Below are 15,635 nucleotides of genomic sequence, written 5' to 3' on the forward strand. Positions count from 1 at the left end.
AGTAATTATGTGCCTTTTCTTAGCTTGGTTTGGGTATCAGAGCTTCCCAAGAACTCCTGTGTCTAGCCCATGGTAAGCCAGAAGTACAGAATTGAGGTCAGAGATGCAAACACATTTTCCTGTTGCTGTCTAGGATCTCTAAGTGTAAATATTTGTGTTCCTATTTATTCCAAAGAATGTTGGAACATCATGGCCCTGGCAGAGAGCAACAGGTGCTTAGATCTTTGAGATCAAAAGACTTTCCTGCCTTGCCCAGCCTTCTGCCAGACACCCTTGTGAGACAGGTCTGGTGCCATGTTTGCTTGAGCTCAGAAAGAACAAACGCCAGAGTTAGCAGAAAGAAGCAAGGGACAACCTGATGTTAGCTTTTCAGTTCTGAGATTTCCTAGGGATCTGATCAAGTGGCATTGACACTGTGCTGTTACATTCTGCATGACCTGATAATGGCAGAATTATCTGCTAGCACTGAAATCATGTTCCTTTTATTAGCTATTACAAAGTTTTCAAAGGACTATGATCAAGAATGAAGTGAAAAAATTTCTCAAACTATGCACAGAAGCTTAACTAAAATGGCATCTTGTGATCAATGATAATTTTGTACAACTACAGTACTCCTATTTCAGTGCCTTTCAAGATGTGCAGCCTACACGTAAAGTAGACAATTCAACAAAAGTCTTGGCATGAAATAGTAATCAACTCATTGGAGACTGGACATTGAGTTGATCTACAAATATTAAACAGTCACTTGCGTTCCAACAATGTTTTGAACAGGGAAGTAATCTATGCTGATTGTTCGTATCTTTTACATTTCAAACGGACCCTAATTAAACTTGCATTAGTGATGACCTCTCATTGTTGTGCTATACAACTACAGTACTGAACCAGAAATTATATTAATAATCTTTTAATTCATAAGGGAAAAATACAGTAGCTGTGCAAAAAATAGATCTACAGAACAAGAGAATAAGATTGTACAAATACCAAGATAAACAATAAATAAGCTACAGAATAGATTAACAAGTCATTCCAAAGTGGACTTTGTAATGATTAAAAAAAAGTGTGAAGATGTTCTAAGGTAACATACTGTACATGTGGGAATAATTTGTTAAAAGGGCTACAGAATTTTCCAGCTTATATAATCAGCCTTTCTTACAGGAACATCCTTACAAATTAGCCTCCTCAACATCATCTTGTATTTTAAATAGGTATTTCCTACTGTAAGACTGAGGAAAGTATCAATGGCCTTTATGTAAGCTTCTCCCTCAGATAGTTACTGGATGTTCTACAAAAATACTCTGTGACCTGTATTTCTTTTCCTTTTTCTGACATAACACCTCAAAAGATGTTTAGATAAACTATGTAAAGTGCTGTTTGTATGTTGTTAACTTGTCATATGACTCAGTGCAATAACAAGGATGTTGAATAAAATGCATGCAAAATTTTACTTCTTGCCTTGCAGTAATGATAGCCAGCCTCACTTGCATGGAATAAAATATGGGTGCTGAAGTATTTGCAGAGATGATAGAAGTTACACCTGCCATGTGTACAAAAGTGGGAGAATAACAGTCAGTCTTCCTTCTAAGAAAATATCCATGGACAAAAGTGAATGTTCTGTGGATTCCATCATCTTGCACAAATTATCCAATTTAAACAACAATATACATGACCGTACAAAGTGGGTTTTACAGCACAATCCTATAGTTGTCTGAGAAGTAAATTATATTTATGTTGATCGGGACTTAGTCCCTAGTGAGTGTATATGCAACCTTAGGACTGCAGATTTCTAAAAGAAAAATTAAAAATTTAGTTTGCTATACTGCCCAAGGCTACTTAAATCCACACGTGCAAAGTTTGGCATAAATGATGGAACTTTTTAACCATGTTGGCAAACAGCTCAAGAACTTGTCTTTCCATTGAAACTACAGAATATTGTGGGTAGCTGGATTAATGTTCATATTGCAGCTGTAAGATCACATTTTTGTTACACACTCCCTAGAATATGATTAATAGCGGTAACCTATACACCACTATCGTAGTACGTTTTACAACCAAAAGCCATGGTTCATCCCTGTTATTAATTTGCAATAAAACAGTGAATCATACGTTAGATTCTACAAAAGATCGCTTTGGTTTTGTAGAAGTGATGTGACTTGAATGAATGTCTTTATTGAGCTGAGAATGCTGCTTGGAGAGAGCATCCTGATATAAATGAGCCACTGGCTTACCCACCCTGTTATCTTGTGGGCTAGCAGATGCTTGGTGCTTTAGTTCCTCAAGTTCTTTAGACTGAGTTCCATTTTGGATATTGTCACCTATCACTATGGAGGAAGAAGAGAAAGTTGAACCCTGATTTGCAGCATTGCCTGGTGGTTTGGAAGAAAACTCACAGCTTGCAGATAAAGTTGTCCCAGAGCTCTTCAGGACCCCTTCTGTAGCTTGGCTGTGCCAGCTGCGATTTGATGGGTTCATCTGCTGCTGTTGGAAGCGTACGGTTTTATCCATGATCCCCATGAATGGGATACTGCGAGACCGATGTTCTACTGATCCACTCTGACCCTGACCAGCTTTGTTCTCCTTGAGTTGAGTGTCTAGATTTTGTCCTGCCATGCACTCAGAAAAGCTGCTGCTCGAAGACAAGCTGCTTGTTGAGCTGGAGGGTACCATGCTGACAGAAAGTGAACTGGTGCTACTTTGCTGCCTTAATTCACCAGTTCCTTGACCTAATGATGGAGGAGGATGCACAGTCAGCTTCTCATGTGTTTTGGACTTACTCATGAAGGAGTGAGAAGAGCCTTTGTCACTGTGCTGCAAGTAGGGAACCTGGCCAGCTGCCGATCTTTCACTGAAGAGTGCACAGCTACTGCCTGCTGATACTGTGTGTGTCCCGTCCAAATGCTGTGCTTTATTGTTTGGGTTCATAAGGTGTCTGGAAGTCACAGGGCTGGGAGGAAGATACTGGAGGGACTGAGTCTTTGCACCAGACTGACTAGAATTAGGTCTTGCTCCAGAATGGACAGGATTCAGATGCTGATTGGTTTTTACTATCTGAGCTTGTTTCGTGGGCTGCACTGACAAGCCAGGCTCTCGCAAATATTTACTGCTGGCTCTGTTTGGAGGAGATACAGGTCTAAATTTCTGCTGGGCACCTTCCTGAGGGTTTCTGAGGGTGCTGCAAGATAAAGATGCTTGGGAAAGTGGCAATCTTGGTCTAGCTGGACCAGGTTCCTGTTCACACAAGAATTCCTCTTCTTTTATCTCTTCCAGGCTGAAGTGATCCTGCACAAGTACTTCACCTTCATAGTCAGAGTCATTGCTCTGCTGCATTGCCTGAAAACACTGCTGCTTTTGTTGCTGCGCTCTCTGCAGCTGTTTGCACTCCTCTTCAACTCGAGCTAGCAGTCTCTTGATTTCTTGGTTTCCAGGGCACAACTTTATGGCTTCCCGCAGGTCCATGAGGGCTGCTTGAAATTGCCTGAAAGCGGGGAAATCCAAAAACAATGAGTTTGGCACACTGCTATTTTCACAACCACAAGCCAAGATATACATTACATACATACATACATACAGGCAGCTTCTTACATATCCTATAATCCACTTATAAAGCCCTTTCAAGAGTGGCATGATAAGCTCCTAGCCTTTTCTTCCCAGAGCAGTTTCAAAAAAAGCAATCAATTAGTCAAAATTGCCCATAGCAATTTTGAAAGTTTCGTGAAAACAGGTTTCATGAAAGCAGCATCTTTTCGTATTTTTTTCTGTAATGGGCTTCCTTCTAAAGGGGATTCAGGACACTTGTGTAGAATGTAGCGTGGTCCTGAGGGGTCTGGGAGGCCTCCCCTGCCAGGACTGGAGCCTTCTCTTAACATTGTGTTCTCAGGACATATGCATATCTGGGTTAGCTTCATATTATGATAAGTTTATGATGTGCTGTAATATGCTTCTGGACAGCATACCAAAAAAAATGTAACATAGTAAAATGCCTTTTATAATCTAAAGAAAAGATGAATAGTGTACAAATAGACTAGCAATGACGGCACCTGTGATCTCATAACTAAAAAGTTTTAAAAGTTGGGGATAAAAGACAAATTCAGTACCACAACGGTCAGACACAGTAACCATACAAACCCCTCTGGGGACAGTATTCCATAATGGACCAATATTGCCAATAAGTTCCGCTTTTTCAGTAACATCCCACTTTATTAATTCAATCAGGGCACCCAGAAAAAGGCCTCATAATAGCATTCTCCACATCATGTAGGCTCTAGTTATTAAAAGTGTTAATATTACCACCATTTTGATCTGGGCCTAGATACTACTTGAAAGGGACAGCAGATCAGAAAGCAATGATGTAATGTAGGGCTAATTGTGGCCCTATTTAGAAACATCTAAAAACCACAGACTATATTCAAAGGCAGTTTTCTATATTTATATATATGCATCTCATATTGCACTCATCAAAAGAAGAGCAAATTTCATCTGTTTAATGTGTTAAATAAGTTACAGTGCTAACCCAATAAACTCCCACACCAGATACGATTCTTTGGGACAAAGTGTACAACCTGCTACTCCCAAATATATGAATGGTAGGCCTCAAAACTCTTTCAAAAGTTACGGAAAAAGAGCAATATTTAACAAAAAGAACCCGTATTAAATACATACGGAATAATAATACTGTTTTAATTAACAAAATGTTCTATTATTATTAAATTAAATAAAATGTATTTGTTGTCTTGGCCTTGTCCAGTTTTTAAAATGTGGCTCCTGACTCAAAAAGGGTAATGTATTCCTGATTTAGACAGAGTATAGCCATGCCCAAAAACATACCTGTTTTGAGGGGAAATAGTTACATATAACCAAGCCTTGCTTTTAGCAAAGTATTGTCCTTTTCCCTATTTCTAGAAAACTATACCAAAAAAAAAAGGAAAGCTGGGGGGAGAGAGATTCCAAAAATATCCCAATTATTTTTTTCCTCATAATGCTGTAAGTATCATCAATTAAGAGTTTTTTGTAGAGTTCCAGAGACTATCATGGTACTCCACCAAAATTGGAAATTCTGTCAGCATCAACAAACAAAAACTGGTAAGAGAATTAACACAAAATATCGATGGGCAGCTTGGAGACCAGTAGATAACTTTTTAGTCTTTTGTCAAAATGGAACAGGGTACAGATATTGAAGGACATACCACTTTACATGGGCTGTTTCTTACTTTTCAGAAGGTCATTCTTTCACATCTTTTTAAAGATTACTAAAATAAATATTATTGCAAAAGGACTTTAATATACCTGCTGTTCCTCTTGGCTCTTGCCCTAGCATAATATGCTTCATAGGATGTAGGTTTGAGGTCAAGTGCCTTGGTAGCAAACTCCTCTGCCATGCCAAAATCCTGCCAAAATCACAGTTCAGAAATTAATGTAACCACCCATTCGACTGAGGAATATCTGCTTAGATAGCCTTAAGACATCTTCCTAATCACATTTCTGCTGATTGTTTGAATCTGTTCTGTGAGCCAACCGTATCTGTAATACAGATGACTGCCATGGACGCAAGAGGTATGTACTGACGTTACTTTCAGAAATGCCTGACAGATCAGACATTATAGAAGACACTGCCTGAGAAGATATAGGAGCACTCCCTTAACATAGTGGTTAACAATGCAGTGTCTACAATACACTTAGATGGTGCCCACTGGCCGCCTCCCATTCCCAAATTTAAAAAGTTCTAAAAGAGCCAAATCTTTCAAGAGCTCTATATTCTTGGATGAAACCTTAAGTCATTAAAAATGTTCTTTAAAAAAAAACACAGTTGCCTTACATTAGTTTTTCTGCGACATCTTGACAAGTTTAGATATAAGGAAACCCTGAGTTCATTGAAAGCTTTCATTTCTTCTCCAAAACTCTCTCGAGGAAACTTCCTTAAGGCATACTGATACCGCTGTGCTGCCTCCTTCATCTTCCCTTTCTGCAGATCAGAACCACAGAACTATAGTAATTTCATTGATAAAATTGTTTTCACCTTTAAAATAAACCGACAGTCCAGCAGGTATCACTAAAGACTAAAAAAAATTGATTTTTATGATAAATAGTACTTCACACATTTCACTACGAAATTTTTATTGAATAATAAAGACCTGGAACTTGATGCAATTTTTTTGGGTGGGGGAGTTGGAATAATTGCATGTATATCAAGCTAAAAACTTTCAGGACTTATCTATGTATAGCTAAGGATCTGCTATATTATACGATATGGACCACAATGACATTTTAAAAAACTAATTAAATCTGAAACTGCATTCTGTATCCCAATGAAATTTACCCAGTGCTTAGGATAGAGACATTTTAAATATTTTCAAACAATATCCTATGTAAATGTGTAACATCTTACCAATCACTTTAAAATTTATGAAGCTATTATAAAGCTATTTCATTTTGAAAGTTAACTACATTTCAACTAACAATACAATATTTTACATAAAGTACAAAAGCAAATAATGTAGTCAGTGAAACTTACTATATATGCTTCAGGTATTAACATTATTTTTACACTGAACTAAATACAAGGCAGTGCTTTGTATGTTCCATAAAAAAACAAGTTATGCTTATTTATTTATTTCAAATTTAGTCACCACCCATCTCACTCAGAGAGTGACTCTGACTTACAATTAAGACAGTATTTTTCATTTATAGATATTTTTCTTTTTTATTAGCATGTATATATGTAAGGAGAAAAAGATACTATACATGATAGCATAATTGACAGGCTAGAAAGCTATGAGTAAACTATATTGCTATTGAAGTATGCACTGATTTTGTCAAATTTAGAGATATTTCAGATGGAAGAGTGCAGAGTAGTAACTGTTGTAGATAGCATTTATGAAGTTAATTATTAAGAGATAGCTGTCTATACACATGAACACACTTAAATTACAATTAACTAGCACCATAAGGCAGTTTCACAACTGATAGCTCGATAAAGAGAGTGAGAAGGTAGGAGTGGAATTCTCAGGTACAATTCCTTATTTTAAATGTCATTAAAATACAATCTTTCACTTTCATCTTAACTTTAACTTGAAAGTCATTTAATCAATTTCAACTTAAGCTACCCTACTGACTTTTTTTAATGAGCTGAAAGACACCCTATATATATTAACTACTAATATACAGTAACACTGGCTTATATCTGGGTAGAACAAATTCCTTCATACAAGAAAACTACTACTTCACATGTTTTGGAGAGTAAAGTAAAGCATTCATGGAGGAATGTATTTTTAAGTGTCCTTAAACCACGGCACTAAGACGTAACCTAAGCAAGACTCAATTAACTTGTGCACACATTCACCTAAAACGTAACTGGCAACGGTTGGGTAATTTCTATTTGAAAAGTGTGTGGAGAAGCAGTGTAACAATTACACACAGTGTTCCCCCACTCTCCCAGTTGCAGTACATTACCTTTTACCCGTTTCTCAACCTTGCTAACTTTAAGATGCATGGACTTCAACTCCCAGAATTCCCCAGCCAGCATCCTAAAGTTGTCAAGGCTGAGAAACACTGCCTTATACAGGTAATTATCTTAACACAAGCCCTGCTATGCACTGTGTTTAAAATAGCAGGGCTGTGCATTGTTTTGAATGTGAAGGGGAAAGGCTGCTTCAAAGCATGTGGGTGCATGTACAGCACCTCTGGGCAACTCCTCAAACCAACATCAACATTTCCTGTGATCATGTTGTAGCTGCAAAGGGCAGCTGCTTTAAGGAGCTGTTGACAGCTGGTAGCTCTGACGTACTTTTTTTCTTTCAAATTTGAAGCACTGCACATTTGTCTTGGTTTTAAGCATCACACACAAGTTTGGGCCTGTGCAAACTATGGTTCTAGAACATTCTAAAGCTTAGCTTTAGCATTATATCAATCTTAGCATTTCAGTGTACTAAGATGTGTTCTGAAGATTACTCCTTGGCCAGGGATTTCAAGGCTTTTTGGAAGTCTCCTAGATGTGTCAGTAGACATCTTGTTGATGGGAGATGGACTGTATGTCTTTCTATCAGCTAGAAAACACACAGCTGTCAGTTCCCTAAGCCTCATTTTGAAACAAATGCTTTAAGACACCAAGAGGCAATTTTACCCTCCATCTTCAAACTGGCCTCATATAGTTCTGTATACTAATTAATGGCTCTACCTCTGCTGTAATTCCTTTAAAGTCCCCTGTGCTCGTGCACCATACATGGAACTTGGCTGTCAGAGCTCCATATCTAAAAATAAATTCCAGGGGGGGTGGGGAGAGGTCTTGCAATAGCCTGTATCTCTGGTTCTCTTGTCTCCTGATCAGCTTCCTAGATCTTTCTCTCTACCGTAAGAATCACCAGTTATCACAGGGTCCAATGTACCTGCCCCCCACTTCTCACTACTTTGCTTGGGTTGCCTGCTTCTTCCTTTCCCTTCGGAGAATAAGCAGAAACTAACTTTTCCCTTAATCACTTCTTTCTCAATCTTTAATTTAAAAAATACTGAATAGATTTAGTTTATGAAGCATTTATCTTCTAGTTCTCAAACCGACTCCTGCTTGGTCTTTCTGAATCGCTGGGACCCATGGCAACTACTTCACGAGGACTGCTGACCATGAAAAGTGTTCTCATGGTTAATTACTTCTGTATGTCACGCCAGAGAACTCTGTGCTCTACAGATCAGTGAACCTTACATTATTTCACACAAGAAAAGTTACATACATGCCAGGAAACTCAGCACCTTTTTGTCATGAAGACCTCAAAGCTCAATGCCTTTCATGCTGGGCAGTGCTTACCTCATACAGTAGCTCCATCAGAGTTTAAAGGGCTGTTTTTATGTCTGCTGCTACTGCCAGAGGAATACCCATGCAGGACACTCATGGCGTGTTCTCAAATCCTATCCATCCAGCGTAACTGCTTGGATGTTGATGACTGGCCTGCTGAAGCTTTTCACAAGGCCATTCACTGTTCTGTGCTATTGCAGACCACTTACCTACCTCTGTACAATATGCTTTCTATTCTCCAGTATGTGTCATGCAGAAAGACTTGAAGAATAATGAGAATTTGCTTTTCTATAACTGCAGCTCCTTTAAGTAATCATCTGCACATTCACACAACCCTCCCTTTGAGCCTCTTTGTGGTGATCCGTTTTTTTAATTTATCACATCAAGGTCTTTGGCTCTACTCTTTGAAGGGGCATGTGTAATACAGAAGAGCAGCCCAACCAAATGGTCAACTTTAGAATGCTCCAGAGCTGTAGCCTTTGCAGGCACAAATCTGTGTATTTGAATGTACTGGTTAGAGGTACACAACTAGTAATTGTTACTTCTCCTATGCAGGACTACACAGGATTCACAATTACCTATATTTGTTCTTCACATGATTTTCACTGTCATCACAGAAACCTTATTAGAATCAAGGTGATTACATTCTATATGCATTCATGAACAGTTCATTTATGATTACAGAAATCAACATTTAAACAACAGTTGCAACAAGCATTGCCTTGCTTCCACTTGAAAATTTATTTTATTTAGCCTGCTTTCTCCTGCAGTCAAGATTATTAAGATTATTAATATTGCAAATAAAAGCAAATATTTAATACTGTAGCACTAAGCCCCTTGCATTGAAACAGTAGTTTAGCAATCTGTGTCATGGATGTTTCATCATAAAGCAATTCATTCAAACAACATTCAGATCTCAATTAGCACAAGTATCCACCTACTTTGTACATTATGTTTCCTTCTTCAATTAATTTCTGTAGAAGGATAATCAGAATATCAGGTTTTGAAGTAGCCATGGCCCATGCTGCATTTCCTGAAATAAGTAAAATTAACACTTAAATGCATTCTAAGAAATATTTCAAATGGTTGACAACCCCTATATTGTCATGTAACTCAACAGTGCTTCTTAAGTTGGCTGTATCAGGAGTGCTTTTTGTTTCCCAATTTTAATCTAAATCTGAAACTCTTCTGCTCAATGGTTTGTCTGGCTAGAACAAATCAGCTCTTTTATAAATGAAGAAAATTATTAAGAAAGCAATCTCAGCTGTTAGGCAGTTTTTAAATTTTCTGGCCAAATCTTGACATGAAAAAGGGAAGTTGCCTTGCAAGTAGACAGTTTCCACAAAGAGGCTGCCTATTAGTGATCTAAGAGTCCCATAAAAAGTGAGATGTTTTAGTCTGTCTTCAAACAATGTCAGGGGGCCTTGCTGCTCTCAGACCAACATCTCTGAAATGAATTCTGCAGGCTCTGAAAAATAAGCTCCTATTGAAGAGATTACATGTACTGGACTATGTTAGCATGCCTTGCTGTTTTTTTGGAATTCTATGTATGTCATCACAGCTATCTCTTGTTCTATTTTTACTTTTCTCAAATTCATTCATTTTAAAATCTGGGTATTTGAATGTATTGTTTAAAACAGCACACAATTAACACATTCTTAGGATTTTCACAAGGTTTTGTTAAGCCTGTGTTTTGGGGGCTGAAAAAGAAAATCCAAACTTCTTTGTTTTGACACTTGGACTGAAGAGAGTGACTCTAGGCTTGCAAGTACCTAACTGTATTTGCCAGCTTAGCACTCGTGGATGTGCGGAAACATTTCTCCTGAACCAGCGTGAGCTTGCCTTGTGAGTTCTTCCCAAGAACTGGTCCCCACCTCGCTGCCCTGGGTACTGGGAAGCAAAGGCAGCACAAAAGAATTGCAACAAGCAAACAAATCAGCTCCACCCTGGAGATGGTGTGGAGGTCCTGACCCAGAGTCAGGGGAAAGTCAGGGACTGGGTGAGAAGACACAGGTTGAAGGTAAACCCAAGCAAGCTGGATGTGTTGTCTAGGAACTGTCTGCCTCTTTACTTGTCCCAGTGATTATGGCCATTAACAGTACAAGGGCTGCCTTGAGTTAATCAAATCAGGTTAGATTATTGTTTTTATTGATCTGTTGTTCCTGATTGCTTTGAGTCCTTTGCTGAAGTGGGCACTCTACAAATAAGTTTATAAATAGCTCAATAAATCACTGTGGAGTAGGAGCACTTCCCCAAAGGAGCAGGTCCAGAACTTGGAGGGTTCTTTTAGACTCACGATTTCTGCTGGATTGCCACGTTCAGCCCTACCTGCAGCAGGAAATCCTCAAACAGTCATCCGGGCCCTTGTCACTTCTAGATTAGACTACTGCAACATGCTCTACTTGGGGCTGTCTTTTAAGACTGATAGTCACAATTAGTAAAAACTGCAGCGGCCCACCTGGGGTGCAGCCCCTGGAAACATCCAACATTGCTGTTTGGGGCACTGCACTGGTAGCCAGTGCACTTTTGCTTACAATTTCAAGTGCTGGCCATTACCTTTAAACTTCTACATGACTCTACGTAACCTAGATACTGTATGCTTAGAAGTGACAGAAAAGCAATCTGTCCAGACGGGGGGCCCTGAGGCTCATGGAGTGAGGGCTAGGAAGCTCTGTTTCTCTCTGTCTGCTTCATCCTTATGGAACAGCCTTCCCCTGAGAGCTTTCACAGAAGAACATTCAATCTGCAATGTTGCTGGGGATTACGGAGCGGGATTTTAATATGCTGTAATTTTAATGAAATGTTGGTTATTTTATATTTGATGGTTTTCATGATTTACACATCACTGAGAGTCCATGTGAAGTTGGCAGCACAGAAGTACTGTAATAAAATTAGCAACATGGAATAGCCTATTTCTGTCTTGTTCTTGGATCACACCATTCTTTCTGATCTTGTTTTGTTTTCATTATAGCTGCTTGTTTTTTCATGATCTGTAACAGCTACATAACCTTTTGGGGAGGCTACCCTCCAAAAAGTGAATAGGACAAACATGAAATTTGGTGATTTAAGTAAACTGTTAGTCTGATTATTCTCCATATAGTTAATAATTCTACCTTTCTGTCACATTTGTAGTGACAATTCAGTGTTAAGTTTGAAGGCACCTGGGAGCTAAAGCCCAAGCTTTGGATGCTTACAGGCTGAGAATTTAAATTAAAATGGCTACAAATCTGAATTGCTGGAAGTCTAAATGTTTTTAGATAAGCATAACACTAGTACTAAAATACATTTTATGAAACAGTATAATGCAAATGGTTTGGGCTATAAAACATCCCTAAACAGAACCATTTTATTCTGTCAACACTTTTCACTGACCTAACTTGGCTCCTTTTCGAAGCAGTGTGACCACAACTGATGTATTTCGACATCCAATGGCTCTGTCCAGCGGGCGCATTCCACTATTATCAACGTGTTCAATTACTGCTCCCTTCTCCACTAAATACTGCACCTGCAAACAATAAAAATGTAATGAAATAAAGTTTTTAAAGAACAACATCACTTTTGTGGTAACTGGTGCAGTCCTCACGTTGAAATAATACAATCTGGAACAGTTAATTAATTCATTTGTTCTCTACGTCAGTTTTCTAGTAATGCCTGGTTTTACATTACTGATCAATAAAGTGCTGTACAGATGCTTTTCCAGGAAGCACAACCTATAAAGAAATGTTTAATTGATACTCCTTAATGTAATCCGTCAAACCTTTGGTACAACTTGGTCTGTTAAAAAAAAAATCTACAGGCAGACATTGTATTTAAAAACCATCAGGTTCTTAACTGTTTACATTATGAATATCCAGACTTTAACCATAAAATACTCAAAAACTTTTTTTAAAGACCATTTTATACTTGTGCAGTTAGGCTGGTGTTCAACAGAATCTAAGCTACAGGCATCCATGTTATACGAAACTGAACAATCTACAAATATATAAAGTACAAACTGCACAAATTAACACAGAAGCTATACTCAAGCACCTCTTTTGAAGCATCTCTTTGCATCTCATCTACTGAAATCACAACAAACAATACAATTTTGATATTAGTAGGAAAAAAAACAGATTGTATCTTTATTTTTTTTAGTATTTTGATCTGATGCTGCAACACAGCATTAAAAGTATTTGACAGAATCAATTAAGCATCAAAATATATGCATTTCTAAAGTACTCAACACTGAATAGCAATTTCATTTAAAAAAACCCTGTTAAATGTCTTTCTTTCACCTACAAAAAAAGGAGCTTGTATTTGTTTAAATGGTATTCAAACTGGTGAGATGCTGGTACTTTCATTTGATTTCTGGTAGTGAATTTTACAGAAAAGATAAAATGCATCCTGACTTACGATATCGGAGTCTCCATAGAATGCTGCTAGATCCAAAGGTGTTCTTCCATTCTTGTCCGTTTGGCCTATTTTGGCATCTTTTTCAACCAAATATTGGACCACATTCTTATGTCCTTTGAGGCAAGCCCAGCTCAATGCTGTCAGGCCTTCCTTGTCCAATAATGAAATATCAGCACCTACATGCAAACAATAAATGTATTTTTGAGGGAGAAAACGTTTTTTAAATTAAGCTAACATTCAGATACAATATTTTTCATTTAACTGCTTATTGAAGTCTAACACATATTATTTAATTTCAATCTGCAGTTTTGATTTTGGCATGAGTTCATAAAAGTCAATCTACATCCAGAAATACAGAGATAGTAAATATTATCTTAGAATACCTGGAAAAATAAGACCTTTTGGGGAAAAAAAAGATTTGCCGGAATTACTCATTGTACCTTTAGAGATTAGAAATTCAACAGTGCTCAGATGTCCTTCACAAGATGCCACCATGAGCGGTGTCCTGCTTTGCTTGTCACTTAAATTTATATCAGCACCATGTTCCAATAGCAGCTTTGCTATCTGAAAAAAGTGAGAACATCCTCATTAGAAGATTGCAAAATCACAATCTTTGAAAAAAACAAAGATAGTCATGAATATCTGAATGTAGATAAACTCTGGCCAGCTGACTATGAAACAAATTTCAAACCACAAAATATGAGGCTAGGTTTTTTCAAGTCACCATAGTGAAGATAATCGAAAGATTGGGTAGCAATTTACTGAGGTTAATTGAAATGAAAAGTAAACACTTCTACTTTCTCCCTGAAGTTGTAGTGGAAGTTTGGAGTTTCTCCTAACCATACCATACCATTACCATAGCAGAACAGAACAGGGTAGTGAGCAGTTTCCAGAAGTAAAGATATGAACCAGAAGTGGTTTGAGATGTCCCAGAAATAATGTTTTGGACAAAACAGACCCATTTTGGGACAAGTCCACCTCAAGGATATGCACCAAAGGATTTATTACCAGAAACCACCACTCCTGGAACATCTTGGCCTGAAGGGAGAATACTACCTTCCAGAGTTCTCTGGAACTTTCCCAAATCAATGAATTTTACGCATTTGTAGTTATATCTAAACAGAGCTATTGTTTTCATTATTAAATTCATCAGATTTCCTTTTGTTTCTAAAATGGCTACTTTGAGTGGATATTATGGACATTCCCTTCATTCTGTGAATTAAGCCAAGATTGACTGTTTTATGCATAAAGGTAGTCCCACCTGCCAGTGTCCCTGACGCACAGCACAGAAAAGTGGAGGAATCCCTCTCCTGTTGGGTCTTGTAACCAGAGCCCCATGTTCAAGTAACAGCTCACATGCCTCCAGTTTTCCTCTCCCAGCAGCAGCAGTCAAAGCTAAAAATTAAAAAGAAAAAAAGATTTTACTATATAGGATTTAAAGGGGAGCAGGAACTTTAAGGAAAAACCTTAAGGACGTTCTATGTATTAAGACTACGTAGAACATATAATTAAATAATCAATTAAAAAGGAACTTCCCTATACCCTCAGATATTAACCTTCATTACATTAGGGTAGAAAATAATTCAGTTTGTTTATAGAAGACGCAGACTTTATTATTAAGAAGTGCTACAGAACTCTTCTCCAGATTTTAATAGGATTATTTGACTCAAAATAAATTAAAAGTATGCTTGAACTTTATCTAAAACACTACAGGAAATGTACTTACAATTTTTAAAAATATGGCATTTGACATTGGAGATAACTATTTGTTTTAGGATTGGGTTGACCATTTAGACCCAAGCAGTCTGACCGTTGTATTTACACTTTTTAATTGATTACTATGGGTAAAGTAAGACAAAGCTAGCCACCATTGTACAAACAGAATGCAGACCTGTCTTCTGTCTCAGTATCGCTCACAGCTCTGGGCTCACAAGGTCACTTAAGATACAAAAACAATGAATCTCAAGTATACCATATTGGGAAATAAGCAAGACTGAAGATTAGCTTGCACTGGGCTTAAACAAACAAGTTCCTCAGGAAAACTATGCTCAGGAATGCTAACCATTCTGGTTGAAAAAGCCCATCTCTAATCTGTCCAATGGATTCTGACTTTAAGAAATTTAAATGAATCTCTAAACAAGAAGCTGATGCAAAATGGAAAATATGAGAGCCACCCATTACGCTAGAGGAATGCTGCCACAAATGTTGAAAAAAGTTGGGGTGAAGGAAAGGACATTTTTCAGTTAAATGATTTAAACAGCTGAAAGTTGCTCTACTCAACACAATATAAGCTGTCTCGTTCATTTTGCTGTATCTCACATGACATTTCAAATAATCTTTGTTTCACAAATACGGGTTTTTGTGCTCAGTTATCTGCTGGCACAGTGAAGCAAAGGATATTGGAGTTTTATTTCTAGAATACCTATTTTAGCAAAATAGGAAGCTTTTGTACTACACTACTGAATCA

The 15,635-nt window shown here is 37.7% G+C and overlaps 1 protein-coding gene across 2 annotated transcripts in view; it reads right to left on the reverse strand.

The window, feature by feature from the left end:
• Nucleotides 1-888: 888 nt before the first annotated feature.
• TANC1 (tetratricopeptide repeat, ankyrin repeat and coiled-coil containing 1) overlaps nt 889-15,635 on the reverse strand; it is an 86,884-nt gene continuing 72,137 nt past the window's right edge. The window contains exons 18-25 of one of the 2 annotated variants that reach the window (XM_063318330.1): nt 14,430-14,563; nt 13,609-13,732; nt 13,169-13,344; nt 12,149-12,281; nt 9,718-9,809; nt 5,810-5,956; nt 5,281-5,381; nt 889-3,472 (exon numbers count right to left, since the gene is read on the reverse strand). In XM_063318330.1, coding sequence (XP_063174400.1) covers nt 2,098-3,472; nt 5,281-5,381; nt 5,810-5,956; nt 9,718-9,809; nt 12,149-12,281; nt 13,169-13,344; nt 13,609-13,732; nt 14,430-14,563 — 2,282 coding nt within the window. In that variant the 3' untranslated portion in view covers nt 889-2,097. The remainder of the gene's footprint in view (nt 3,473-5,280; nt 5,382-5,809; nt 5,957-9,717; nt 9,810-12,148; nt 12,282-13,168; nt 13,345-13,608; nt 13,733-14,429; nt 14,564-15,635) is intronic. The other variant, XM_063318331.1, reaches the window with a different exon arrangement.

Source organism: Candoia aspera, chromosome 1, assembly GCF_035149785.1.
Source record: "Candoia aspera isolate rCanAsp1 chromosome 1, rCanAsp1.hap2, whole genome shotgun sequence".
NCBI classification, from domain to species: domain Eukaryota; kingdom Metazoa; phylum Chordata; class Lepidosauria; order Squamata; family Boidae; genus Candoia; species Candoia aspera.